Source organism: Periplaneta americana, chromosome 10 (assembly GCF_040183065.1).
Source record: "Periplaneta americana isolate PAMFEO1 chromosome 10, P.americana_PAMFEO1_priV1, whole genome shotgun sequence".
Classification (NCBI taxonomy): domain Eukaryota; kingdom Metazoa; phylum Arthropoda; class Insecta; order Blattodea; family Blattidae; genus Periplaneta; species Periplaneta americana.
The window spans coordinates 5,910,130-5,937,936 of NC_091126.1; the positions used below are offsets into that span (position 1 = coordinate 5,910,130).

Below are 27,807 nucleotides of genomic sequence, written 5' to 3' on the forward strand. Positions count from 1 at the left end.
GAATGAGCAAACACTGGTGCTCGGATTCAATAGAGATAAAAGTTAGGACTTACAAAAAATTATACAAACAAAATTAATAATGAAACAATTACAGATATTACATAATAATAACAATTGATATAGTTTAAATAATGTAATAAATATAAAAATAGAAATAGAACTATTAAGCGAAAGTAAGTTAAAAAAATTCATATAAACCTATTATGATGAAGCAGATAGTAATATTAGTAATATATTATGTAATCCTATAATAATTGAGTATTAGAGAAGGCCGCATGGCCTTAACACTGCCAGGTTAAATAAACCATTATTATTATTATTATTATTATTATTATTATTATCAGTTATCACTATCATCATTGCTATTTCTCTTTTTCTTTCTTTTTTTCTTATATTAGCTCGATGAGAGCTCTATAGTGTTCTTTTGACCCTGTTGACCCTCTATAGGGCTTTAATTTAATTTGTATTATTTTCACCAGCGTCTGTATTTCTTTTTTGTATTCATATGTGCTATCTGGTGGGATGGAAGAGAAGGTCTTACGGCCTTAATCCTGTCAGATTAAATAAATAAATAAATAAATACTTATCATTTTGAGAAGCTAAAACGATTCATAATTTGTAATGAGACGGTAGGCCTATATGAACTGTTCGTAATGTGACATTCGTCCAATTGACTTAGAAGTTATAGCTTGAAGTAATTGTTATGTGCGAAATAGAAAGTGATTTTAAAACAAGTCGATAAATTCCCATAAAAGGAGTTAACAAGTTCTGTAATAATTCAGCCTCTGGAGGCTCACTTGTTATATCGCGCTTACATCTAAGAATGCAAAGCGAAAAGAAACTGCACGTTATTATTTGAAGAACTGCTGGTGGTATTGCGGCGTAGAATTCTTGTTTGGATCTTGTGCGAGATGTTATAAATCACTGTGAAGAGGAAGAGGGGCTTGGGCTTCCAGCGCACTATCTAGATTGGGCGCAGCCACCGCGCGCGGAGGGCTTCACAGATTTTTCTTCGACGGCAGACAAAGACGGAGCATTTCACATATCTGCAGAACAGATTACCACTGAAGAAACTAACTTTATCATTCGGTTTCCTATTAATTGAAGTAAACAATGTAAAAGATAAGGTCAGCAGTTGTATATCACGTTGGCCGCAGATTGCGGTTGTGGGTTCGTTATTCCCAAGGTGCGGATCTCTCTCCAATATTATTTTGGCATGTTAACATCTTCATACGACGTACAGTATATGAGAGTTTTGCTGAAATTTCTTGTCCTTAGATCATATTATCTTCTTGTTTCGCATTGAGTAAATATTGTTAAGATATTTCGTCCTGTATAGCTGCTATGCCTGATCCATTTTTCTTCACATTTATAATAAAAGGTGATCACTCCCAGTTGTAACTAACGGTTTATTTCCAGTCCCGGTCAAGTCTTGGATTTTCACTTGCAAATTCTTACACACACTTAACAAATTTCGCAGCAGGGATCTTTCTCGAGGTTCACAAGTCTATTCTAGGCTCTACTGCTATTTTCTCATCTCAGTAGCAATGCAAATTTTTACATAGACCTATTTGAAATTAAATTACTTCTTGACTAAAGTTTTTAAATATATATTATAACGAATCAATTAACTCGCTTTAATGGATTGAAATAAAATACTGCAATGTACATTTTTGCGCTTATGATACAGCTTCCTTATTAAAAATAAAGCTAAAACATTCCATCAGTGGAACATAGGCATAATTTACACTTTAAAAATAAATTCATTTTGTAAAATATATAACAAGAAACAAGAGTGTTTTCAATGGTCAATCAATATTAATGGAATACGGTATTTTGTGTATAGGCTACCATGTACGACAAACTTCAGAGGATCTCGTTACAATTTTTATTATTTTAATTTATAATTATCTAGGCATACGAGGAGGCATTAAACACACAAAGAGTTAAACCATCAGTAGTCATGAAATTATTATATCGCAAATTAAAAGTAGACTTAAGAGCATTTCTAGAAGTCAGCTGTACAAGCACACACACATAATAGGAAGATAGGCCTATATTCTGTCCTAGCTGTCTCGTAAATCATAAAAAATGCAGAATATAATATCGTGGGCAGTGCTTCGTATTCCAGTATCAGTAATTCTTCACAATTGGCCCGCAACGCAGTAATATTCTCACTTCATATCGATGTAACCTCTTCAAATACCAGCAGTGTTGATTAATCGGCATGAAGTACTGTGCAAACGTGCGGTTCTGACAATGAGACACGTAACTAAAATGCTTGCATAAACTACGCTAAGTTAAAAGTTCAACTTCTACTTGAGCAGGAGCGGCCGGATTTGATTAGTTATTTGACACACATTTACGTAATAACTACTTTCAATCACAATTGAAACAGACCTACCGTAAGCTACTTCAGATGGTTCATTTTACGAGGAATGCTGAGCCTTTGTCACGTCCTGTCGTAACGCATCCTTCATTTGTTCTAATGCAGTGGTCGTCAGCACTCGCTGAAATGGGTAACGGGTAAGGAGTGTATCGGAATATACACCTTCGTGCAGAAGGGAGAGGGAGAAGGCATACCCTCCACCAGCCACGGATACACGCTAGTACATCTCTTACTCGCGGATAAGAGACGCTAGCCTGAGGGTGCACTGTGCTGATGATCGCTGTTAAATCTAATGTCTGGATATTATTTTTGTACACTTTGCGCTTTAAGTATCCCCAAAGATAAAAATCACAAGAACTGAGATCAGGAGATCTAGGGGGCCATAAACGTCTGCTTATTATCCAGTCTTCGGAAACTTCCTTCATGGTGTCCATTGACACCACGTTCGGCAGTATGTGGGGTAGCATTTTCGTTTTGAAAATAACCGTATTGTTTTTCGTCTGTACGCTGGCTGAAAAATGGAGGCAGTATTGTATTCACATACACGTCTGTATTCATTACTTTGAATATAATGGTACTACATGCTGTAGTAGATTATCACAATTGTCTGCTGTCATCTGTAACATTAGTAGGTATCTGCTGTTGAAAGTTCTTTTAGAATTCTCGCAGATGTATCTAAATTCTCCCGCCGAACAATCCACTTTTTTCACCAATAATATAAATCTTCTTTTATGTTTCTTTCTTTATTCCAAGTTAGAAATCATCTCCCCAACCAACAACGTTGCGACTATTAGGCAAGCGCTATGAACAAGTTCAACTTCACTTGACATGTTACGTCTTCGTGCAACATTCAGGTAACAGCCTCACTTGCAAATGGCACTGGCGAGGCTAAATACAGAAATCTGTGTAAACCTTTACTGGCGCAAAAGTACGACTGCGTGTTAACTGGCGCCAGTATATCCATGCACATCTAAACCCACCATCCTAGCATCTTGTAAATTCGCCGACGTAACTGACGCTGGCACTGTATCACTACGAAGACGTTTAGTGCCGACACACTGCTCATAACGAGGCGATGATCAGTCGGAGCGGGATTCGAACAGACGTCCGAGCGGAGCCCAAGATCAGGGGAATATCTCTACCTGTGGCCTGTTCTACCGCATGACAGAAATCCTGACATACTGACATGTACAGTAAGTGTCCTTTAGTCTTGGAATTAAGTAAACCCGAATAATAGTACTTAGGAGAAAGCATGATATTGTTACTTTATTACTATTGTTAGCAGACTGGGGCTCACAGACTCGCCGTTGATATATTCCAGCCTGCCGCTAGCAGCCTTTCTTTGGAAATGACTCGCTTAGTGGGACCCATGCATACGGAACGAATGAATTCATAAGCCTGTCACTGCCAACCATTTCTTGCGGTATGTCGTAATGAAATTCATGGCAGGAAATGAGATCTGATTTTATTATTAGCACAAGATGGTGAAAGAAGATAAAGACGAATAAACGGGAACTGCGAATAACCCCTACTGAATGGAGAGCGGGCGTAAAACAAGTTTCAATTCAACATTATTTTGAGGAAAGGGGAACAATTAAGTTCCTGTATGTCAGCCTGATATTCTCATTCCCTAGTAATAATAATAATAATAATAATAATAATAATAATAATAATAATAATAATAATAATAACAATAATAATAATAACAACAATATATAGAGAAAAATTGTTAATTTGCGATGACAAAAGTTGTGTGTTTCCATTACATTATCCACTAATTTTCCTGCGACTTCAGCGCAGAATCCAATGAAATCTTTTCCAGGATTATATTTCGTCTATACCTATTATAATTAACTTATTTTTCATTAGGGAAGATGTACATATTTACAATCAGATGAAATGAAAATAACGCTATTGAAATCTACCACGTGAATTCATTAGTTGTAGCGTCCTTCTTACTAGACTCGAGATGCAATTAAATCGAACGAATAACGAATAAGACATACTAGTATATAACTTTTTAAAATTTAAGTTACAATTAGAAAAGCGTAACATATACTTCCGTATAGCTTCGTCATAAAACATGTCCCACGCGGTATCAAAACTGAAAGAATTCCTAATGGTGTGAATTTGTACTTCTATAAAAATAAGCTAACACGTAAAATGCCAAGTACAAGACCCGAGACTATTCAACAGTCAGAAAGATTTATGATTGCTGAAACTTTCACATTGAAATACTTTCTATTCAAAAAAGATTTTATTTATGTAAAATGGTATTAATATATTGTGAATAGCCACAGTATTCAGAAGTAAATCTTGTGACGAATTCTTTATTTCCTCAGCATTAAAAGTTAAAATTGGATAACTTCATGTTTGGTAATGTTAAGAAAATATAAGCTTCTTATACAATGTGCAACATTGTGTCATACGTTCATTCATAATTATGCTTGGGAGATTTTGGATGCCGATGACTCAAAATAGCGATAAGATTCTTATTTTTAGTAATGCTGTCCATTCATCGACAAAATAAGCATTTTCAAATTAATCATTTCTTCGAATACATGCGGTCTTATGTTAAAATATGGTATGAAACCATATATAAGAGGAAATGTCACACCTTTTGGACCTTGCTGAACGAAGAATTTCGGATTATGTGTCATCAGATCCTGCATATATAGATGTAGAAATATGTCTCCTTCCACTCATATCATCTAAAAATTCATGTTTCACTTTAGTCTTGTTAACGCAAAACTCACATGAATCTCTTTGTAAACCTCTATACATTTAAAATCCTTTCAGTTGGCTTTAGGGAATTCGTATTGCTATTAAGTACTGTGCTTCGTAAATATTTCGCACTGCATGTGCCGTATATAGAAGTTTTACTACTTCCTGGAACTACTTGCAAAGCTATCGAAGTATTTCAGTCGTGTTGTATGATTGTGGTGTACCAAAAAAAAAATTATCCACCACGGAACCGATCCCTTCAAATTTTCAAACCTGCATCTAAAAGGGATCTTTCGAAATATTATCAGGGAGTCGAAAAATTCTGTCACGTTCACAATAATACTCCCTGTCTGCAGAAACAAAACAATTACATCGGCTCTGAAAACCGTAACTGCCCCGGCCACCTTACCTTACCAAGCCTCAAATAACAGCACATTATCATTATCAATCTATCCTAGGGTCGTAACGAGGAAACAATTCCCACGTGTTAATGGTTACCACTGAATACTTGCTCGAAATTGATATGATGCAAGAAGTGCAATGATATCCATCACAATTGCCTCTCCCACCACAGTTTCTGACATCACAAAACAAAGCCTTCTGCGAACATTATTACATTGCAGCTATTGCATTTAGTAACAAGTCACCTAGTGAATTTTCGTACACAGAATTATTCACTTTGCGCTAGATTCGAGATTTCAATGTATAAATATTAAACATGCACATTACACATACATACATACATACATACATACATACATACATACATACATACATACATACATACATACATACATACATACGTACGTACATACACACATACATACATACATACATACATACATACATACATACATACATACATACATACATACATACATACATATTTCATGACACAGAATCTGTTGCGTACAAAGGTGTGCGAGACTTTTGAATGATGAAACGCTCTCACTGTTCAAACCAATAATATTAATTGAGCTAAGAGAACAGCGTCGGATGACCGAATTCCATAGATTACGACCTGCGATTATCTGGCTTTTATAGTTGATAAATATTTGTCTTCACGATCCGTCCTTGTTCAAACCTACACAAACAACAGCAGCCCTTCCCCTATACCACACGAGTCTGGGGAATTGCGTCATGAAGCCAATTGTAGAACATGACTCTGCATTTAAAGTACCGTTTTTGTGGCACGATTTAAATAAGAGTTGTCAATCATCTAAATAGATCGAAGCTATAAGATGTCAGAAAAACTAAAATGCATTACACCCCATGTAGCAAAGCCTTTACCCTTCTCACATCTTAAAACATTTTAACATCTCAAGTTGTTATTTTTAAATAGGAATCTGGATTCGTATTCGAGAAATCTTGGATCTTAATCCACAATCAAACATTTAGCACTATTTGTAAACCTTCAGGTTCACATTTTATAATAACATTTATAATACTTTGTCATAATACCGTCTGCATATTTAAATCTTTGGTAAAGTTTAACCTACTTGTATACAACTTGGGTGAGATTTCTACTAGGGTTACCATGAGAAGAAGTTCTGTAGGACATGGAATCTAAAATAAGAGGACATTGCTGAAAAAAGGCTCACCTTAGTCAGTTTTCTGGATCAGTATTACATCTGTATTCTACTTATCGGTGGAGCCCACTCTGTGCACAAGAGCCTGAAGGGACCAACTCATATCTTGTAACGAATAACTATGGAACTGTTGACAAGACATGTCCTTGAAATTATATTTCACCATGATCATACCTCTGACTGTCTCCGTTAGCATGCGATTTCGTTCTTTTTTCCATTGAGCAGATATTAGGGAAAATACTCTCTCAGCACTTCCACTGTGACTTGGAATAAATAAATAGAATTGACATATTTTTAAGAGTTCTGAGGAAGTTTCAGTGCTCGCAGAACTATTGTCATTGAAGAATTCGCGCCATTGTTTATCTAAACTTAAATCTTTGTCAAAATTAACTTGACTGGCATATCTATGTACATTGAAGAAGAAAATTGATAAAATAGCTTAGAATCATGAATAGTGACATTTTTAGAGTGTAAGAATTCAATTCATGTTAATAGGTCATCATATTTTGTATTTTTATGTGCTCCAGCTTCAACCATTGAAAGCAGTTAAATTCTTTCATAGGTTTTCACCATTTGTTTCGATATTCTATGCATAATATCGCACATTATTCAATATTCATATTAATTCTAGTTGAAATGCGAAATGCCGGACATTTAAAATTATTTTAAAATGCCTGCCGGACAGGATAAAATGATTAAAAAAAGGACATGTCCTCCTTTTGCCGGACGGATGGTAACCCTAATTTCAACCCACGCCGCGGTAACGAATGCGAATACGTGTACAGGTTAAAGTTAGTGTTGGAGATCACGATGCAGAGCAAGGAGCGACTTTGTTATGATCATGGCCTGTAAGAGAGCGATCGCTACGGTCAGTGGCAGATTGTTCCGAGGTCATTTTACTGGTTGTTAGTCTCTTGCTTCGGCGTACCGCTAGTTGGTTAGGTTTCGAATACCAGTGAATGTAAGTGCAGCAATCTTCGCGAAATATTCTGGTTTATCCTGCCAACCACATCACCACACAACAAACAACGATGAAGACAGTAAAGTGGTACATAGTTTCGGCTCGTTTCTATCAGAGCATCAACCCCTTCGTAAATATCATTTATTCCATTCATGATCGCGCACGCACGCACGCACCTCGGTAGTCCTATTAGCCTCATGTTCAGTTTGTTTCGTTTCTACTTTATATTTTATACCCCTACTTATTACCTACAATTTACAAAAAGGCAATTAGCTTTGAACATAGACACTTTTTTTTAGAAGATGACATTATTTAGTCCTCCCTGATACCAGTGATTTCAAATTTATTAATTTTTTATGGTTTGAGTCCAATGTTCCATTTTAATCTTTGCCACTTATCCAAGGTATGAATGACAAGAACTGCAACCACTGTTTTATTCAATTTCGAAATTATATTTCCTGGACATATTCTTCATCGTTATTTTTAAGACATCAACAATATCCCCAAATTTCTGCACTATTGACATAAAACTTCAGTGGATCCAAATGATGCGACGTCCTTCAGAACAATCTCAGAATATCTTCATTAAGTTTGTTCCTATCGCAAGCTGTTATTTTTCTTGATGCTTTAGCACAGTGATGACAAACTCATCTGCAGTATACAGAGCACGGTATCAGACTCGACGCAGATTATGTAAAGCAGACGACAATTGAATCGTACATGCATTCAGTGCTCTGTGACCGATCACATTGCCGTGTGCGAATGTAAGACCAGCGAAATTAGTTTCTTGTGCACGATTAGCTACTGCTACAGTATTTAGCGAAAAGCTTATGCTCTCGAACTTCGAAAATTCACTGCGACACATTCTTTGCTGTTGTTAAAATGCAGTCCTTAATAAACTGTCCATGTGAATAAATTCCATGTCTTGCGACAATTATGCGCTCTAGTTCACAACTTACATTCACAGCATCAACACTACACCGCCATGTTCTACGAACACTCAAGAACAGTGCACTAACCCACAGGTTATTATCTCAGTTTTCACAGAATCGCCTGAAGCTTTTACCCATTTACAAAGTTAGTATGGACGCATAAGATGGACCACGGTTTTCAGAAATATTTTCAAAGAAACAAAATGCGTGTTATGTCCCAGAAAATACGGTACATAGTGGGAAATGTATAATAAACATTAACAGAATATCTAAGTAATTATAATAAAAAAATGTGTACCTTACGGAATAATGAATGTTTATTTATATCACTCTATTTAAATTTGTTGTCATTTCCTTCAAACTCTAGTATTATAAAATTAATTATCAGTTTTATACAGTATTTCCTTGGGTCATCGAAATGCAGGTCCCGTTCTTTAATGTTACACATCTATTACTGGTACGACTTTCTTTTCTTTTTCTTTTTTTTTTTTACATATTAGCTATGATTCTGATTCTATGAAACAGATTTTTGGTCTCCTCTTAGGATTGTACAACAGTGAATAGGCCTACATGTACTATCAGCAACTTCCATGAGTTTTAAAACTGTGCACCTACGGTAAATGGCATTTAACTTGGTAGACAAATAATTGTAACATCTCACAATGTCAACGAACTACTTACATCACATTTATCCACTTTTAGACATTTTACTAGAACTCGTTCTTCTCCATCAAATCTTTCATAGTCCGCCTGGTGTTTCAACTCGTAATCTCGTTTTATATTTCATCATTCTACGTATAATAAAAAAATCTATGCAAAGTAGGGTATTCAGCGCGGACAGCCTTTTCTTGGCCTACGTTTCCGACTCCCAAAGCACTGTGCTAGCAGCTCGGGCCGCGAGATGCCCTGGACCCAAGTTCGTGGCAAACCTGTGGCAGCGGCCACCAGTGGCCGAGCTTGACATCACTGCCTTCGCACAATGTCACAGGTTTTGAATTTCACAATATCAGTACAAAACTAATTACCGGTACCTGTTTTTGTCTAATAAATACAGAATGTCACGGAAGTCCATACTTTACATTTAATGGATGATTGAAAAAAATAAAACAAAAACATTTTTCTATATACAACTTGGGGCCGGCGCGGAGTCCGCTGTACGGCATTAGATCTAGAAGCGCTGCGGCACCCTGCTGGACAGAGCTGTTGCGAGCCCACGCTATGCACAGTTGAAGGAGGTGCTCAAAGTGAGTGAGCATCATTAAACTCTGAACAGAGCTCACAGCTACGAACCATCGTCTGTTCCCAGGGATATCAGTATAATTACCTGCATCTCAACATTTAAATTAATAGCTTACACTAACATACACATGTGACCCCACGGGTGACGTGACTGAAAAATACCAAAGACTTTTTTCTCACGAATTTCAAGAAAATATTCAGATTGGCACGACTGAACCTACTGATAAACTCCGCTGAGTGCCTGCCACCCTCGTCTATCCGCACGAGAATAAAATTCACTCTTCTTTTGTATGATTGTACAATAGCAATATACTTTTTCACTTGGGAGATATCTCCTACTTCTCTAGAGTTAACTTTGGAGGTGACTCCAGTCAGTAAAATGACACAATGCATGGTGGTAGCAAGACCAAAGAGGGCTCAAAGTGTAGAGGGACTGCCCAGGAAGACTAAAGAACTCTACAAATTTTCGAAATAAATATTTCAGTCGACGACAGGCCATTTTCTTGGTCAGCAGAAAGAGAATTAATGCTCTAACAGTAACGATATAGAAAAAATGCATATTTTGCGGTACATTGGCAAACTCAGATTTCAAACGGGAATGAGTGAAGACATTGATGTTCACCGCACGACTGTGTCAAAGACAATTTCATTTGTTCTGACAGAAACAGTGAGGGAAAAGAGCTAAGTTTACTATTTTGTAGGCACTGGTGTAAGTTCCAGCAAATTTAGCCTTCTGTAAATAATTGCAGTTTAGTCATACGTGGTTATTTTGTTATTTATTTATTTACTGTATATATTTTTGTTTTATTTGTTTTTCTTCTCGTTTATTTACGTAGTCACTTTCTTTTATTAAATATTGTGTTGTATCTACGAGAGAGTAAATGAATACATTAATCATTAAGTAATTAAGAAATAGAATGTTTTATTTGACATACCAATAATTAGGTACGAGAATAATATATTTAGGGCTTTGGGGGCAGTAGAATAAGGGAAGAACTGTTTGAAGAAAATAGCTTAGGAAAGGTTGATATCACGTACCGATGCTTATGTCCGAGCGGCAATGAGCATCCGGGTTCCATGCTAGTATGTTAATTGTTAATATAAATATTATATATATTCTTTAAATTTTAAATATGAACCCACGGCATACCGCGTACTGCCGTGTAGAACCTGATCGTGGCACGGACATATAAAATGATGTTTCTGATGACAAAATGATTAGTTCGATTGATTTAGCGTATGTTGACAGATACTTTATTTTAGGTGAATATAAAATTACGACTTGGACGAATATACCGCTGAATGAAAAGGTCAGAACCAGAAGCTACAACGTTGTTTCTCATATAATAATAATAATAATAATAATAATAATAATAATAATAATAATAATAAAAATAATAATAATAATAATAATAATTTATTTAACCTGGCAGAGTTAAGGCTATACGACCTTCTCTAACGCTCAACCAGGAGTAAAACTGCGTTGCAAAAAACACTACAAATTTACAAAGTACACTACAATTTTACACACAAAACTGAATAAGATAATAATAATAAAATGTAAACAACAAGTAAGTAGAAATCGGACATAATATATAACATACAGAAAGAAAGAAAAAAGCATAATAAAATGTGAACAGCAGGTCAAAATAAATGAGACATACAAAGTATAAAGTATAAAAAAATAAGTAAGACAATTAATAATAATAATAATAATAATAATAATAATAATAATAATAATAATGAAAAAAGAATAGTAGTAATAATAATAATAATGATAATAATAATACTAATAGTAATAATAAAATAGTGCAGTACAAAGCATACAATGAATACAATATTTTTAAGTACACGCAGTAAGGAAAATTATGATTATATATAGCTCAACTTATCACATTATAGATATACCATTATCGGAAAATATGAAAACAAAAATATAAAATAAGTTAAATATCACTAGAGCATAAAAAAATGTGAATACGTGGAAACATGCAATACAACACTTGTCATAATAGTAAGTTAGTTTGGCAACTCTTCATAAGATGATTTTCTAAATTGGATTTGAAAGATTTCAATGTTCGGCAGCCCTTGACTTCAGGCGGCAGAGAGTTCCAGTGAGAGAGGTAGCAACAGTGAAAGTTGAGGAATACAGAGATGATGTGTGAAGTGGAATTTCTAGCGTGTTATCGCGTTGTGATCGAGTATTAATATTATGATAGCGAGAGAGAGTATGAAAACGAGCGGATAATTAATAGAGGGATGAAGTGTGTATAATTCGATATAAAAGAGAAAGTGAGTGCAGATTTCTCCTCTTGTAACCTAAGCCATGATAACTTCTCGAAAGAAGGTGAGATATGATCGTAATATCGAACATTACAAATGAAGCGGACGCACGCGTTATGAACACGCTGTAGTTTCTGAGCGGAATCAATCCTGAGATCACTGAACAAAACGTCGCAATAATCGAAGTCAGGTAGAATGAGTGTCTGTACCAGCGCCTGTTTTAATTTAGATGGATAATGATACAATCTTTTTAGTGAATGGAGAATAGAGCATGCCTTCTTATATGTATATTTAATATGCGTATCCCAATTGAGATTAGATTCGAAATACACTCCGAGATTTTTTTACGGTACAGCTAAACGGGATGATTGTTTTATTCAGTTTCACAGGTGGAATGTTCAGGTCGTTGACATCAGGAATTAATCTACGGTTCGCGAACAGAATAGCCTGTGATTTACATGCGTTTAGGTTAAGTCCAAATTGTTGAGACCAGGAAGAGATGGAATCAAGTTCTTCATTAAGACTGTTAATCAGATGTCTCCAAAAGCCTACTGGCGAGTAAGCCCCTGAACGGAACCGAAGCCAGTACGTAATGAGCGGGTTCCGCCTCACCCATCTCCACCTGTACTGTACTAAATGTTTATGCGCAAACGAAGAGCGGTGGCGGACTGTCATTATCATTGTGTTGGTCGGAGTGTTCGACCGTTTCACAATGTATTCTAATCATGGACGTAGTACATTCAAGGATAAATAGGAAGAGAACTTTTTTTGTGTTAGTGGGGAGGATGCGAAATGCTTAATTTGTTCGAAAATTCTTAAGGATGTGTTAAAATTCAACATGCGACGACAATACTCGATTCTTCACAAAGAATATCATACAATTACAGGCATGTTGGACGTGTGAAAATAATTTATTTTGGGGCTATCTGTATAATTGTTGGTTATACGTATATAATAATCAGTATATTACAATACGTTTACACTCAGTTCCGCTTGACAAACATATAGTTTTTCGTTTAATTTTAGTTGAAATGCGTAGGCCTACAAATAGTTTGATAAATATAAAACAAGAAAGAATAAAAACACAAATCACACACGTGTCCTCAGTCTTAAACAAAAAAAAAAGCTTCTTGCTAACTTGGAATATTGGAAAATCAATGAAGCCCTTTACTGAAGCATCATTTGTAAAATCGTGCATACAGAACGTTACTAAAATACTGTGTCCAGAACAAAGTCAAAGTTTAAAAAAATTAAATTGTTTCCAATTACAGTTCAGAGAAGGAATTTCAAGATTGTAAATGGAATTGAATCTGAAGTCCAAACCACAATTAACCAGTTTGTAGCTTACTCACTTGCATTGAACGAAAGCACAGATAGAAATGACAAAGCTCACCTAGCCATTTTCATCCGAGTTAATGAACATTTTACTGTGTCTGAATGTCTTCTAGATATAATTACAAAAATACAACTGGAGAAGATCTTTTCCAGGCATTAAAGGCACCATAGAACAGAAGAGGTTGAATTTGCAATGGCTTGTGTCAATAGCAGGGCTCTAGCTTCATAGTATGTCAAAATAATATACGAAAGTATGATATTTCTTATTCTTTTGATGTTTTGTAAACATAAGCAGACCGTTGCCGCGAGCCCCCACTGATCGCTTCCATCTGTTGAGGTACAAGTCTCCTCCCCTTCTCCAGCCTTACAGTACACTGTGTTCGGCGGGCAGCATCGAGAGCACGAATGACGTTACGCTTTTTGGATACCTCTGCTATTAATGCCATCATTTAGTGCATCAGGACGGGCTGAAATATACAACTGAACGTCGTCTGCATATATTTGATATCTGCAGTGCTTAAATGATTTGGAAATTCCATTTATATAAATAGAGAAGAGCAATGGGCCTAATACTGATCCCTGAGAAACTCCTGTGTCTACAGTACGCCATGATGAGAAACGGTATTCACACAGTCCATCTAGAACAGGGATGCAAAACTCACAGAGAGAGAGGTGGAAGCATGGGGAAAGCATTGGTTCCCCTTCCACAGTTCACCGGCGTTGAATGACTTCTCCGTGACTCGTCTACAACTATGTGGCGGATTACAACAAACGCGTGCTTACGGAAAAAGTGACGAAAGTATTTCCGACCACAATAATTATAACAATAAACTGTTCACAAATGAGACAACATGTTTTGTGATTATTTTGAATACAGAAGTATTCATTTTTCCCATTGCTCTTTAAACTAGTGCTTTCGGACCGATATTGCTTCGAATTCCACCTCTAGACAGTGAATACAAATCTTCTGTACCTTGCCATGTGGATGACGCGTGGCCTTGAGGGAAGGGATGAATGACGTAGTCCGGTTTGTGACATATGCTACAATTGGAGCGCAGTTCTGCATCGCTGATCTAGAACAGTGATCGGCAGGATCAGTGCTCTGTGACGTTATCACTCAGAGCACTCGTGCTCTCTTTTAAGAACATCGGCATCCAGAGCTCAGGGTGGCGAAAAAATAGCTGTTATGGTTTAATTGAACTCTACAGTGACGTCCTATACATCTGATAGCATGGTAAATTAACATAGACATTTTAATTCTTGAAAATTATTACATATTGACAGTAGAATTCCTATGGACACAAAATTAAATTATCCCTATTGTAGCAACTGCAATACAAAGAAACTCCTAACAGCCTGTCTTTCAATTATTGTATTAGACTACACACGCCGATCATATTGCTCACATTTGTTATATTCATTGGCATGATATTTTTAATAATGATTGATTAAATTTAACTTTCTTACTTGCTGGAGTAGCTTACAGCAAATTAAACAACTTGCCATTGCTCCCATACTGTGTAAATATAAATAAATGCTCCAATATTGATAAAAAAGTTTAAACATTGTTATCAATATATATATATATATATATATATATATATATATATATATATATATATATATAGAGAGAGAGAGAGAGAGACAGAGAGTTAAATTTTCTAGAGAGCGTGATGCGAGAGACATTATACCTCTTGAATTAGAAACGGTTACTCTATCGCGCTGGAATCAATCTGTCTACTCGCATAAATTTAGAAGACCTTTCGACGACAAATGGCACTGGTATCAAGTATTTTCATGCTACTATGTCCGTCAAAGTTTTCGCTTCATTCTTCGATGAATGAGATTCGATGACATCAGAACAAGAGAAACTAGAAAATAAATTTACAGACTTGTCCCTATATGAGACTTACTGGTATTTATGGAATTCATTGAATCATGTCAGAAGTATGTCGGGTGAATGAATACGTCATAATCGATGAGATGCTTGAAGGTTTTCGTTGAAGAGGTTCCTATCTGCAATATATGAAATCGGAACCGGCCAAGTGTCTTCCAAGCAGGATTAGCAGTATTTATTACATTAACATGGATGTAGAACTTAAATTACAATCATTGTATAGGAGGAACTCCATACTTTCGAAACTAGTTTCTGAGAGCTATAATAAAGTTGTGAACGCACACTAATAGCCAAAGGAGGTGCGACCTGTACATGCGTACACTCCGTGCACAGGTGCGTGGAAATCAATGTGCGCCGATAGTCAGTATAGCAGGCGAAGAGAAATAGGCTACTGTAAAATAGGCTAAATCCGATCCGAGTTACGGGCTTAAACATTATTATTATTATATTTATCTGAATGTTTGATGTGATCATTTAGATATTTGTGTGTTGTGTTATTTGTTTTGTACGGTATTTCTAAAACATATGCTAGCCGGAATCTTAACAGCTTCCGACGGAATACCAAATATGATATGCATCTTGGAGAGAGTCTGGCGTACAATGCAATGAGTAACGCGTATGAATGGTAAACAGAAATGCAGCAAAAGTTAGTGAAGAGTCCAACACGAACGTACGCTGCTCCAATACACGGAAAATTACACAAATGTGTGTAGAGTCTAGGCAATAACACGTGTACTATAACTTACAGTCATTGGCGTACAGTACACAATACAGAGAAAAACCAGCTACTTACCTTTCTTGAGAACGAATATGCAGGGATGGTCGAAGAGGAAGTCCCTGAATGAGTTGCACTCGGGGTCGACGTGCGGCTCCCTGCACAGACACGTTGGGCGGAAGAAGGGAAAAGCTTGCAGCGTCCGCAGGGCAGCCTGGCATTTAGTGACGGTCACCGTCGAGCACGCCACTGCAACAACAGCAATACAGTAATGACTACAAATACACAGAGTCCTTTTCACAGTCGTCGGGGACGGTCTACAGCAGCGGTCATCAGAACACTGCACTGTCGGGCTAGAGTCTCTTACCCGCGGGCAAGACACAGCCCTAGCGTGCATTCGTGGCTGCTGGCAGGTATGCTGTCTCTCTATGCCTCGTGCACGACGGTGAATATTTCCTTACCCTCCATGCATTCTACCCATTTCAGCGAGTGCTGACGACTACTGGTCTATAGGATCAAAAATTGTCCATGCAACATAGGGTAACTCGATAGTGTTCACAGAAAAAAAAATTCTTTCCTTATTTTATTTGCGTTATACTGCTTATATAGTTACTAAAATTACGAAAACAATTACATCAGTAGATACATCTAGCAAAGGGTTAATATTAGTTTAATTAAATATTTGTGTGTTCTATTACGTTTTCGTGAAATTAAATAAAAATGCGTGCTTAAATTTGTTAATATTCTGGCGTGATAGACGCAGAAACGTTCAGCAGGGAGTACTCTGCACAGATGTAAGTACGAGTCAGATGAGTTCAAGCTCCCTGTCCATAGCTCTACTGCCGAGCGGATGGCAGTTCAGTATAGAGTATTCGATAAAAAAACTTACAATGTCATTTACAGTTTAGGAATATCATATGTTATTAATTTATGGAGAAAGTCTCGTAATTTAAGTGAGGCAAGAAAGATGTACCGTCAACATTTTTCCTCAAAGAAGGTTATCTAATCGGGGAATTTTTGTAGTAGTTTCTCAACGGTTATTAGAAACTAGAAGTCTCTTACCCCGTTTCGAAAATGACACAACTAGAAATTTGTTTAAAAATGATACTGTTTTAAGGAAGCGGGAGGGATTAAAATGTTGCATTATAAAAAAAAGTTCGTGTGATTTTGTGCAGAAAACATTGCTGTTTATTTTTTAGACCTACAATAAAAAAATTGAGCAATATTGTTACATAAAATGTAAATTTACCACAATATTCTATTGATGAGATTCAAAGTTTGTATTTGCTTCTCGTTTTATGTAAACAACAGTATTGTCATGGTCCGCTCCTGCATTAGAACAGAGCATCTGTTTTGTACAGGTGTGTCTGTATCCGCTTGAGCTGTACTGTGTACTTCTAAACCCCCTCCGCCTCGCTTGAGTTGTACTGTATACTTCTAAACCCCTTCTCTACATCCAGCAACGTTGCAAAACGTCTAATATTGTAAACTTTAATAAATTGTTAAATACAGCAATTAGAAAAAAATTGTAAGGACATATTTTCTTCCATATGACATTAATAATCATCAGTTAAAATAATGGCACTTGCACTCTGTATAAGCAGAACTTGCGCTGTACGAAGTTCCAGTTTCTACGTAATTATGCAAAGGTTCTAGCAAAATTGCATTTAATTATAAATTAATTCTTAATTTACGTAATTCTCTTTGTAAGTAGTTTTTTTAAATCCAGTTTAAATTGAATGTAGACTATTTTTGTTTGCTTTGATACACAATAAAGACTCATTTTAACTTCGCATGGTATTTCTTAAGTCTTTGAATGCCTTTTAATCATTTACAATAATTCTCACGGTCAGGTGTGGGATACGGAAAGTATGTCATGTGAGAGGGGTCTCAAGGTTAAGGAACTTGTAGCAGAAAGACAGCACAGTTGAATACAGAGCTGAAATGTTCCGTTTTTAAATGGTAACTTATCTTCTTTCTCTCTGGACGTGGTCCAAACAACTGAAAACAGTTTCAATTCATTCGGTATCTCCCTAGCAATCATGTATAACAGTAAAAGGACAACCTACTTGCTAGAAGACAAAGATTTACAAAAGATGTTGGGGAAAATTCCAACATAATAAAAACTGAAATTGCGTGAGGTTTATAATAGCATGTATAATATAAAGAATATTATTTTAAATCTGATTTCATGACCGAAGAAAAAAGTTCATAATAAATGTATGCAGTACATTTATATTAAACATTAAAACTGTGGTAACATTTCATTGATAAAAATACATCTGAACAAGTTACAAGAAATTTAAATGCTCCCAGCTCTCTATGCTTTGTTAAACTGATTCTTAGTCATTCGAAAATTATACTACGTTTGTAACTTATTTATACGCAGTGCTGAGTTGTGCGTAATTAAAATAATTTCCCGGTACCACCAAGGCTTCACTGTACATTTCGATATTAAAATGTATATTGAAAAGCATTCCCTCTAAGGTTCCGAACTACTTGCGAATTTCATCGTGTAAATTCGCTTCAGTTATGCTATATGTACCTGAGAAAAGGATTGATCATGGAAGGCATATGCTTCAAGAATGGAAACTTTGGAAAAATTACATTCCCTCACGCAGTTGCAATGCGGTCCTATAATTACACTGTAATACATAAAAGCCTATGTTAAGTTAATTTATATGCCTACAGAAAAATATTGATACGTCTTAATAAATAAATGCTTTTCTTCGGCATTGCTTGGCCCTCAGTTCTTGCGGCTCGGCACGTCATTGATGCGGCCTATTTATGAGTTTAATTTTAATAAGAATTTAGTACTCAATGAACGGAAAAATTGTAATATGTCTGCTCACCAAAACCGAAGTCCTTCTTCGTCAAATTCCCATGATGGATACAAGAACTGAAATCCCGAAGAGCTCGCATGGAATTTCTTTTGCATGATCATGGTGATCGGAATTCACTACTTCAGGCGACTGGCCTGAACATTTCACGGAGACAGTGGTGCTTCCAATACCGAAGAAAAATAATGCCAAGAAATGTAACGAGTTCAGGACTATCAGTTTGATATCACACTCGGCGAAGATTATATTTTTTATTATTTTAGTAGGTTATTTTACGATGCTTTATCAACATTTTAGGTTATTTAGCGTCTCAATGAGATGAAGGTGAAAGTGCCGGTGAATTGAGTCCGGGGTCCAGCATGGAAAGTTACCCAACATTTGCTCATATTGGGTTGAGGGAAAACCCCGGAAAAAACCTCAACCAGGTAAATTGCGCCGACCGGGAATCGAACCCGGGCCACCTGGTTTCGCGGCCAGACGCGCTAACCGTTACTCCACAGGTGTGGACACGCGAAGACTCTTCTGCGAATACTGAATCGACGTTTATACTCTAAGATGGAAGAACAGTTGGAAGAAGACAAGTTTGGCTTCAGGAAAAGAAAAAGTACGAGAGATGCAATTGGACTGCTACGAACAATTGGCGAAAGATACCTAGAGACGAATAAAGTGTATGTAGGATTTGTGGATCTAGAAAAGGCCTTTGATTAAAGTGGATTTCAATCAACTCATGGGGATCCTAAAGAAAATTGGTGTGGATTGGAAAGAAAGAAGGCTCTTCAATAACTTTTATGTGAACTAACGAGTCAAAGTCAGGACAGAAGGAGAAATGTCGGAAGGAAGTGAAGTAAGGGGAGGAGTACGACAGGATTCCTTTTATCACCTACTCTGTTCACCTTCTACTTAGATGATTTACTGAAAATTGTTTTCAGAACATGGGAGGGGTGATAGTAATAGGAATAAGAATAAAGTGTATAAGATATGCTGATGATATGACGTTGTTAGCAGAAGAGGAGATGATGCTAAGGGATATGCTACTCGAGCTAAATGACAGCTGTGAACAGTATGGAATGAAGATAAATGAAAACAAAACGAAGACTATGGTAATAGGAAGAAAAGTAATGAAGGTAAACTTGCAAATTGTAAATGAAGCAGTAGAGCAGGTGGACACCTTCAAATGCTTAGAGTGTACTATAAGCAGTAACATGAGCTGCTGCCAAGGAGTCAAAAGGAGATTAGCAGAGACAAAGGAAGCTTTTAATAGATGAAGGAGCATCTTCTACGGACCTCTTGAATAAAGGACTGAGGAAGAGACTAGTGCAGTGCTTTGTGTGGAATGTACCATTGTATGGGAAGAAACACAAACATTACGACGAAGTGAAGAGAAGCGAAGCGAAGCGAATAGAAGCATTTGAATGTGGATATGGGGAAGAATGGAGCGTGTGAAATGGACAGACAGAATAAGAAATTAAGCTGTATTTGAAAGAGTGGATGAAGAAAGAATGATGCTGAAACTGATTATAAAGAGGAAAAGGAATTGGTTGGATCACTGGTTGAGAAGAAACTGCCTTGTAAAGGATGCACGGGAAAGAATGGTGAACGGGAGAAAGGTTCGTGGCAGAAGAAGATATCAGATGATTGATGATATTAAGATATATGGATCATATACAGAGACAAATAGGACGGCAGAAAATAGGAAACACTGGAGAATGCTGGATTTGCAGTGAAAGACCTGCCCTTGGACAGAATACTATGAATGAATGAATGAATTATTGCAGATGTACAAATAAAAAGGAAACTTGTTCACAATATCGCATTCCAAGGATGTCCCATACACGTGAATGTTCCATAGGAGTTCATAAATTTTAATCGGTTATTTAACGACGCTGTATAAACTGCATGGCTACCTAGCATCAGTGATGGCGAGATGGCATTTGTAGTAAATTCTGAGGATTTGCAATGTGATTAGCGACATTCCCCTTATAGTTGGGACCACTTCGAAGAAATGGAATCAGATAATCATTACAAACTGGGTTCGACCCTGAGCATGACCATGGGGATGTGGATAGAACGAAAGAACGGCCTCGCAGGTAATGGTCAGTTGATCACAAAGTATATGATATCGTTCTGAATCTTTAATTGGTAGCTGGCATCATGATTAAATTACTTACCAAGAAGAACAAAGCGCCTGAGAAGTGCAGGGAGAGACACAGTAACACGGCAGTCTTCCTGTCGAGTCGCAGCGCAGCAGAGAATAAATTGCATCTCTTCTAATTGTTTAATCCCGGAATTACGCCGGCGGGCTGGGAGGTTTAAGACAAAGCAATATATATATATTTTTTTTTTTTGCCGTTTAAAATAAATTTTGTCTGGAGAATTTTATTAAGCACCTCTAAGTGATTTTAAGAGTTTTACTGTGATATACATTAGAATTTACATTGTCTCCCGATAAAAGACAATCCTAGAGAAGATTGAATAGGCCTACATCAAGTTGTAACAAGTGACAGGCATGTGAATAACACTCCTCGTTTTGCTAACATAGAGTACTGCACCAACGATTGGTAACCGCATGAAATCTCACTACATTCAAAATATTGTGTCCGAGAGATCGAAGTTTGATTGAAACTTATCAGAGTTAAATATATCTCGAAATAACACAAAGATCACAAGTAACATTTCTTAATTCGGAGACTTTCAAATTATATTTAGTTCCTCTGGGTACCTCCAAATACATTATCGTTCTTCACTCTTTCCATGTTCAATTTCTCCGTCACCTGTCTTCCTCTTATCTTCAGACGTATCAGTATCAGTAGTTACTAATTATATTTACTAATAGACTACACTGTCAAACTTCAAAAGTGAACCGATGATGACTCCCGGTAAGGGAAATACCTTCCTCGTGTGACATTAGCGCTTGTGTCATAACTAGTCGTCATTTTCTCTTAGTACAAATGTTTAGGTTTGGTTTCTAGCAACACGATAATCTCCAGTATTTAACTGAAATTACTTATTTTTCCTTTCAGACTCTAAAGATGATAACGAAGCATTGAGAGTGCAAAGAAAGCCCAAATAGCGTAATGAGACCGCCTCCACAGCTATCGGCAGCCTTGCGCCTGATTGACGCAGTCGTCCATAAATCAGCACTTCGCATACAAGATTTCGTACCGAAGTCGTCTATCGGCACTCACAACAAATTAATGCGTCTAATTGTTAATGCGTTGGATATTAAATCTATTCATTTTATATGAAATGACTGGAGATATCAATTGACATTGCTAATATTCATAGCTTGAGCGTCCTATGTGCCTGACGGCGATGTCGCCGGTGACAAGTGATCGTGCCGGCGCGGCGCGGCGTCTGTGCAGCGGGCAGCGGGAGACAGGTGTCCATTTAATTAAAAATCATTTAATAAATAACGGACGAGGCACAGACAATTAATTAGCCTACGTAACAAATGACGCAATAAAATATTGATCACGACAATATGCGGTGGTAACACTTGCCGACCAGACGAATCGACCCCTTGCCCGGGCGTCGTATCGGCATTATATTTTTGAGCCATTCTTTATTGTCACAATATTCGGCGAATAAGTTCTGGATCTTTAAATAACTTCGTATTACAACGAAGGAGCATGCAGAACAACTCACATCACCGACAAAACTTCACGATAATAATAGGCTCAAAAAAAATCAGACTAAAATCAGAACGTAAGAAAAGCAAGAAATTAACATCGGCTGGGACGCTATTTTGAAGACCAGGCAACGTTCGACTAGCTGTAAATCGACTGATTAAAAATCTAAATCTGGTATTTTCATAATGAGGCATTCCACTACAAATTGAGTTGATAATATTTGCAACGAGAGCTCAAAGAGAGGAAAATGTATTACTAGGAAATGGGGCCAGCAACATCAAAGAGAGGTTGAAGTCGCACAGGCCTCGAGCGTGAGCGCAATGACAAACAAAAACATAAACGTCCCATTGAATGAATGATTAATTCATCGAATTTATGTGTACATAATTTAATTAGAGAACAAACTATTTAATTAATGCGAGAGAGGATAAATGAGTAACCAAGAGACTGAGAAATGAACGAGTAGATAAGCGAGAGATAAATCTGTCAGCATGACAGTATGAGTGAATAATTGAGCAAGGAAGTGAATAAAAGAGAGCATAAAGTTGCGAGTGAATGACAAATTAGTCAGCGAGTCGTTACAACAATAAATCTGTGATTACGTTACTCTGATCGGGAAGTAGGTGCGTGAGTGATTAAATTATTTATCAAGAAATATGATTAAGGGACTGAATTATTATTTCTTCATGATATTCGACAAAGATTTTATTGTTATTTTTACTTACTGAAAATCTTAGTATAAAGCTCTATTGTCAAATTTTAAGCACTACTCTTTTAATATGCTTACAGCTGCCAATTCATACTAAGACATCACTTCATTTAATTTAATATGCATGCAATATGACCAAGACTGGATTACCAGTAAGAAATAAACGATTTTCAACATTGCTTTAAGAAGCAAATTAAGTAAGCCACCTCGACCCTGTACACAGAGTGCGGACATTCCATGTGAAATCGGACAGCAACAAAAATTCCCATTTATTAAATTTTGAAGCGAATACAGAATTTCATCTCTTCACAATATCAGCTTCCGCTGTACAATAGTGTTCACAGTATTAAATATTGAACGTAATGTATTTTGCCGACAGAGCAAGATTATCCGTATAGGTCTAATATTGAAGACAGGATCTCCATTTCCTCACCATTGGAAAAATAATTTTAAGTAGAGTAAAATTGTGATTATCTTAATAGTTCAATTATTTATATACCTGTACATATATCTGAAACATATTTATAAAGCTTAAAATAGTTTCTGATCTGGAGAAATAGGTCGAGTCACTAGGGCACATATTCAAAGCTTCGAGATCGTTTCTGTTATTGTAGCATATTTAAAGTGAACTGATTTGTTTAACTTTTGAACGTTGCGCCTCAGTTTTATGCAACTCTCTACGAGCTGCACTGACTGGCTCGACATCACTACGCGCTACTTGCAGAGACATAACCGTCTTCAGCACATTTTACTGTTGTAAGTTATAACGTATTAATGCTTAACTAAATTTAGTGATCGCAGTTTTAAATGATAGGCAAGCCCTATCAGGACGCTTCCTAAATATATAGAATTCATTTGGATTGTCTCAAAATATTAATGCGATAATCTATGTTATGTGTATGAAGACGATACCTGATTGGATTTCCCACCTTTAAGGATGACTGAATATTGGCCACGAAATTAGCCACTTTTCATTATGCAATAAATGTAAGGCATTTTATATGAGATGTATTACAGTTAGGAATCTATATTTTACATAATCTTTATTCTGATTCTATTTTACAACTAAATACAAAATTTCAAAGTTTTAAATAGGAACTGACGTCAATTTCTTCAAGTTTTTTCGCCCGATATGATGTGGAATGTCCGTACAGGTATGAGTTTTACACCCAAGCGGTGATTAGTTTGATTCCCGGCATAGACAATTGACGATAATTATATTTCTTCCAAAGGACTGTGTCCTGTCCTTATTGTCAGCGGTGGCTCTGGCTGACCAGCAATGTCTGTCTAACCCCTGTCCAAGGATTTATCCTCTCGATGCAAATCGGTACGACATGAGGAAGGAAGAGAGATGAAAACACTAGACACCATTTGCAACTCTTTGTTTCCTTTTCTTCAAACGGGTGTGAATTGAGATATTCTAAGCGTCTAAAGAAACTTTTCAGCCTGCGTGTCCTAGTCCTTCTTCCTACACACACGGATAAACAGTCGTGCCTCATCAATGCAACGATGCAATACTGAAACTGTAGTGGTGTTGGTAATAATGACGTCTGTGGTCAAACTGATCCTCTATACCAATAATAGTAACAAAAACAACAATTATGCATGGTGATCAGTACATCTGATGTGAAAGTGTGCATCCGCGGCCTAATTATATTTCACGCCGCAAAGCAAATTTCCACTCCTCCAGTGTCTTAAAAGCTGATATGACGCATTCCGTCGATACATTATACTTAGTGGTGTTATTGACTTTCCAAAGCCTTTTATTTGGTCTACAGGTGAGCGATCGAAATGGGGACACGTGCTCTAATATACTTTCTTATTTAAATGTCCATCAACGTCACCGGATTGATAGATTGATAAGGCGGGACTTAATACAGTGAAAAATTTGTGCGGTTCGACTACTTGCTACACAGAGCACGTCATTTTCTTATGCACGAAGAAGGAACAGATTATAGACTGATGTTAAAGGCCCGCATTGTCATTCCTTCCCAACGCCTCTGCCACTACGTCACGTGATTACGATGTCACACCTTAAAAAATAATGGACTCCCATAAAGTAGCTTTGCAGGGCATGAAATATCAAAAGATCCTCAGATTTCGTCCTCTTCTACCGAAGAATGTGGAAAGTTATAGCATTCGCTTACATCTGCCTGCGAAAATAGATGGCTTTATTTTATTGTTTAAAAATCGTCAAGAATTCGTGGCGAGAATTTCAAAATAAGATTTAGAATAAGCATTACCTGTCATACATTTTATTATGTTAAGAACCGAGAGCAGAAACTAAGTGATGTGATACAATACAAACACTATTCTCGATACCGACCCAAAAATTATCATTCACTATGAGGACTTTATATTGGCCGACATACCGTACCGGCATTTATATTTGATCAATATGGGAGTAAAATAAACCAAATCAAAAAGAAACGTAGGCTAACTTGTACAGTTTTAGCCTATAGAACTACATATTTATTTTTGTATCTATGCATATATTTATTTATGTACTTTTTTATTTAAGGCATTTTTTGTTGTTCAGTCCACTGTCCTAAGACAGGTCTGAATCTCATAAGTGTCATCAATAAGGCATCACTCGTGAGGAAACTAAGCCAGGAGATAATGGTGTAGGGTGGCCAGTTCTTTTCCCACTCCATTGTATATATCACTGACTAGTAACATACGACATGTCGTACGCAGGAATGTCATGTGTCACGAACTGGTTTCACTCCCACAAAACTGTTCAAATTGTAGAGTTTGTGGCTCGATAATTAAAAACAATCAACGCATCGTCTTCAAGCACATCGTAAGTTATTAATTTACTACGCCATGTAAATTACGTGTAATATACGTAAAATAAGAATGATGTAATTTCCGAGGCCAACTCTACTCGTCTCTAATTCCACCGACGCCAAACAGCCGCTCAATTGATGCAGCATCGCTAAATAGCAGACTGATCCCGTAACACTCGTAGTGTAGTGGAAGGTAGTGGAACGGTAATAATACCTATCTTCAGGGTTCGAGAGTGCTACCGTGTTCACGTCAAACGCAGTGAAAAATATCAATTGTCTGCTGCTATTAGACTGAACCACGTCGCATGAATATATGTTCAAATTCGTTTAATAAAGCTACATACGTAATACAAGACTGGTATCGTGTCTGGCGTTCCATTATTTCCATTTCACAGACTATTGCGATTCTTCAATATCTGCGTGCACTTCGCTAACCCCAGTGATCATTACCTATTAAGTCCAGTAATCCTTATCTAATTGTTCCGCGATTGATTTGGTTGATTAAACAGTCATGTCAAAGACAAGAGACTGCACTAACTACTTCAAATATCGAATTTAATTTTAAGAATAGCGGAATAACTTGCAAGAACGATGGCGACGGACATCTTTATGTTCTTAAAATCGAGACAAAACGAAGTACGCTGCTCGTATGTCACGCTAACTGGCGCTACTGCCAATTGAAGCCCGAGGCTGAAGTGAACAGTATGGTGCTCAGCAAAAACTTTTGTTATAGTATTATGTAGATTATTATTTCACTAGGTCGGAAGAAAAGTGATACAACTAATTGCTAAGTTTTACTTCTGTATGGAAATTAATTGCAGACAGGCTCTACTATTAACAGGAAAAGTGTTGCAACTTAATGTGTAACAATGGCCACAAGAAAGGTCTAGTGTCAATTTCTGGGCATGAAGACAATGCTGAAGAATAATTTCATAACTTTAGTTACAGCACACGCGCGCGTTTTAACAAAATATACGACACAAGTATAAATTTGACTCTTTTAGTACACCTTTCTTGGAGAAAAATGTCATTTCTTGATATTTTATTGGTTATTTTATGACGCTTTATCAACTTCTATGGTTGTCTAGCGTCTGAGACGAAGGTCATAATTCCAACGAAATGAGTCCACGGTCCAGCGCCGAAAGTTACCCAGAATTTGCTCTTAATTGACTGAGGAAAAACTCCGGAAAATTCCTCAACCAGGTAACTTGTTCCAACCAGGATTTGAATCAGGACACGCTCGTTGCACGGCCAGGCATGCTAACCGTTATTCCACAGCGGTAGACTCATTTTTTTAAGTTAAGACCATCTCTGTAATAAGGTGAACATTTTTATTTATTCAATTATTTAAAAGGAAATTGCAAGTGGCACAATTTTATTTTAAGAAACCTTAATATTTTACTTTTTTTCCCCCATAGATTAAGTTAATTAGTTATGTTTTTTTACTTGTATCACTATTCTATTTCAAAGTGAACTATTTTCAACAATGAACTTTCCTTTTTGAGAATTTTTCGACTAACTTGCTTGTATATTACGAAATGAGCATACCCGTAATAGAATAGAATTACCTACATAAAGTTGTGTGGCAGAGGAAGACAAGCATTTAGAAGTAAATTTCCTGGCAGCCCAGTTCCAACACGAAACGCAATATTAAAGTTTGTGGATAAACAGTTTCCCTGGCTGACCGGAAAATTAAACGAATAAGTCATGTGTTTACAGAAGAAGATCTTGATGAAACAGAAGCTGCCTTGGAAAGCAGTCCTCGAAAATCTCTTT

The 27,807-nt window shown here is 36.7% G+C and overlaps 1 protein-coding gene across 2 annotated transcripts in view; it reads right to left on the bottom strand.

Annotated features, from left to right (window-relative positions):
- Gfrl (Glial cell line-derived neurotrophic family receptor-like) overlaps positions 1-27,807 on the bottom strand; it is a 1,341,875-nt gene that overhangs the window by 404,125 nt on the left and 909,943 nt on the right. For both annotated transcript variants that reach the window (XM_069836786.1, XM_069836785.1), the window contains exon 3: positions 16,143-16,313. In XM_069836786.1, the coding sequence (XP_069692887.1) occupies positions 16,143-16,313 (171 nt within the window). The remainder of the gene's footprint in view (positions 1-16,142; positions 16,314-27,807) is intronic.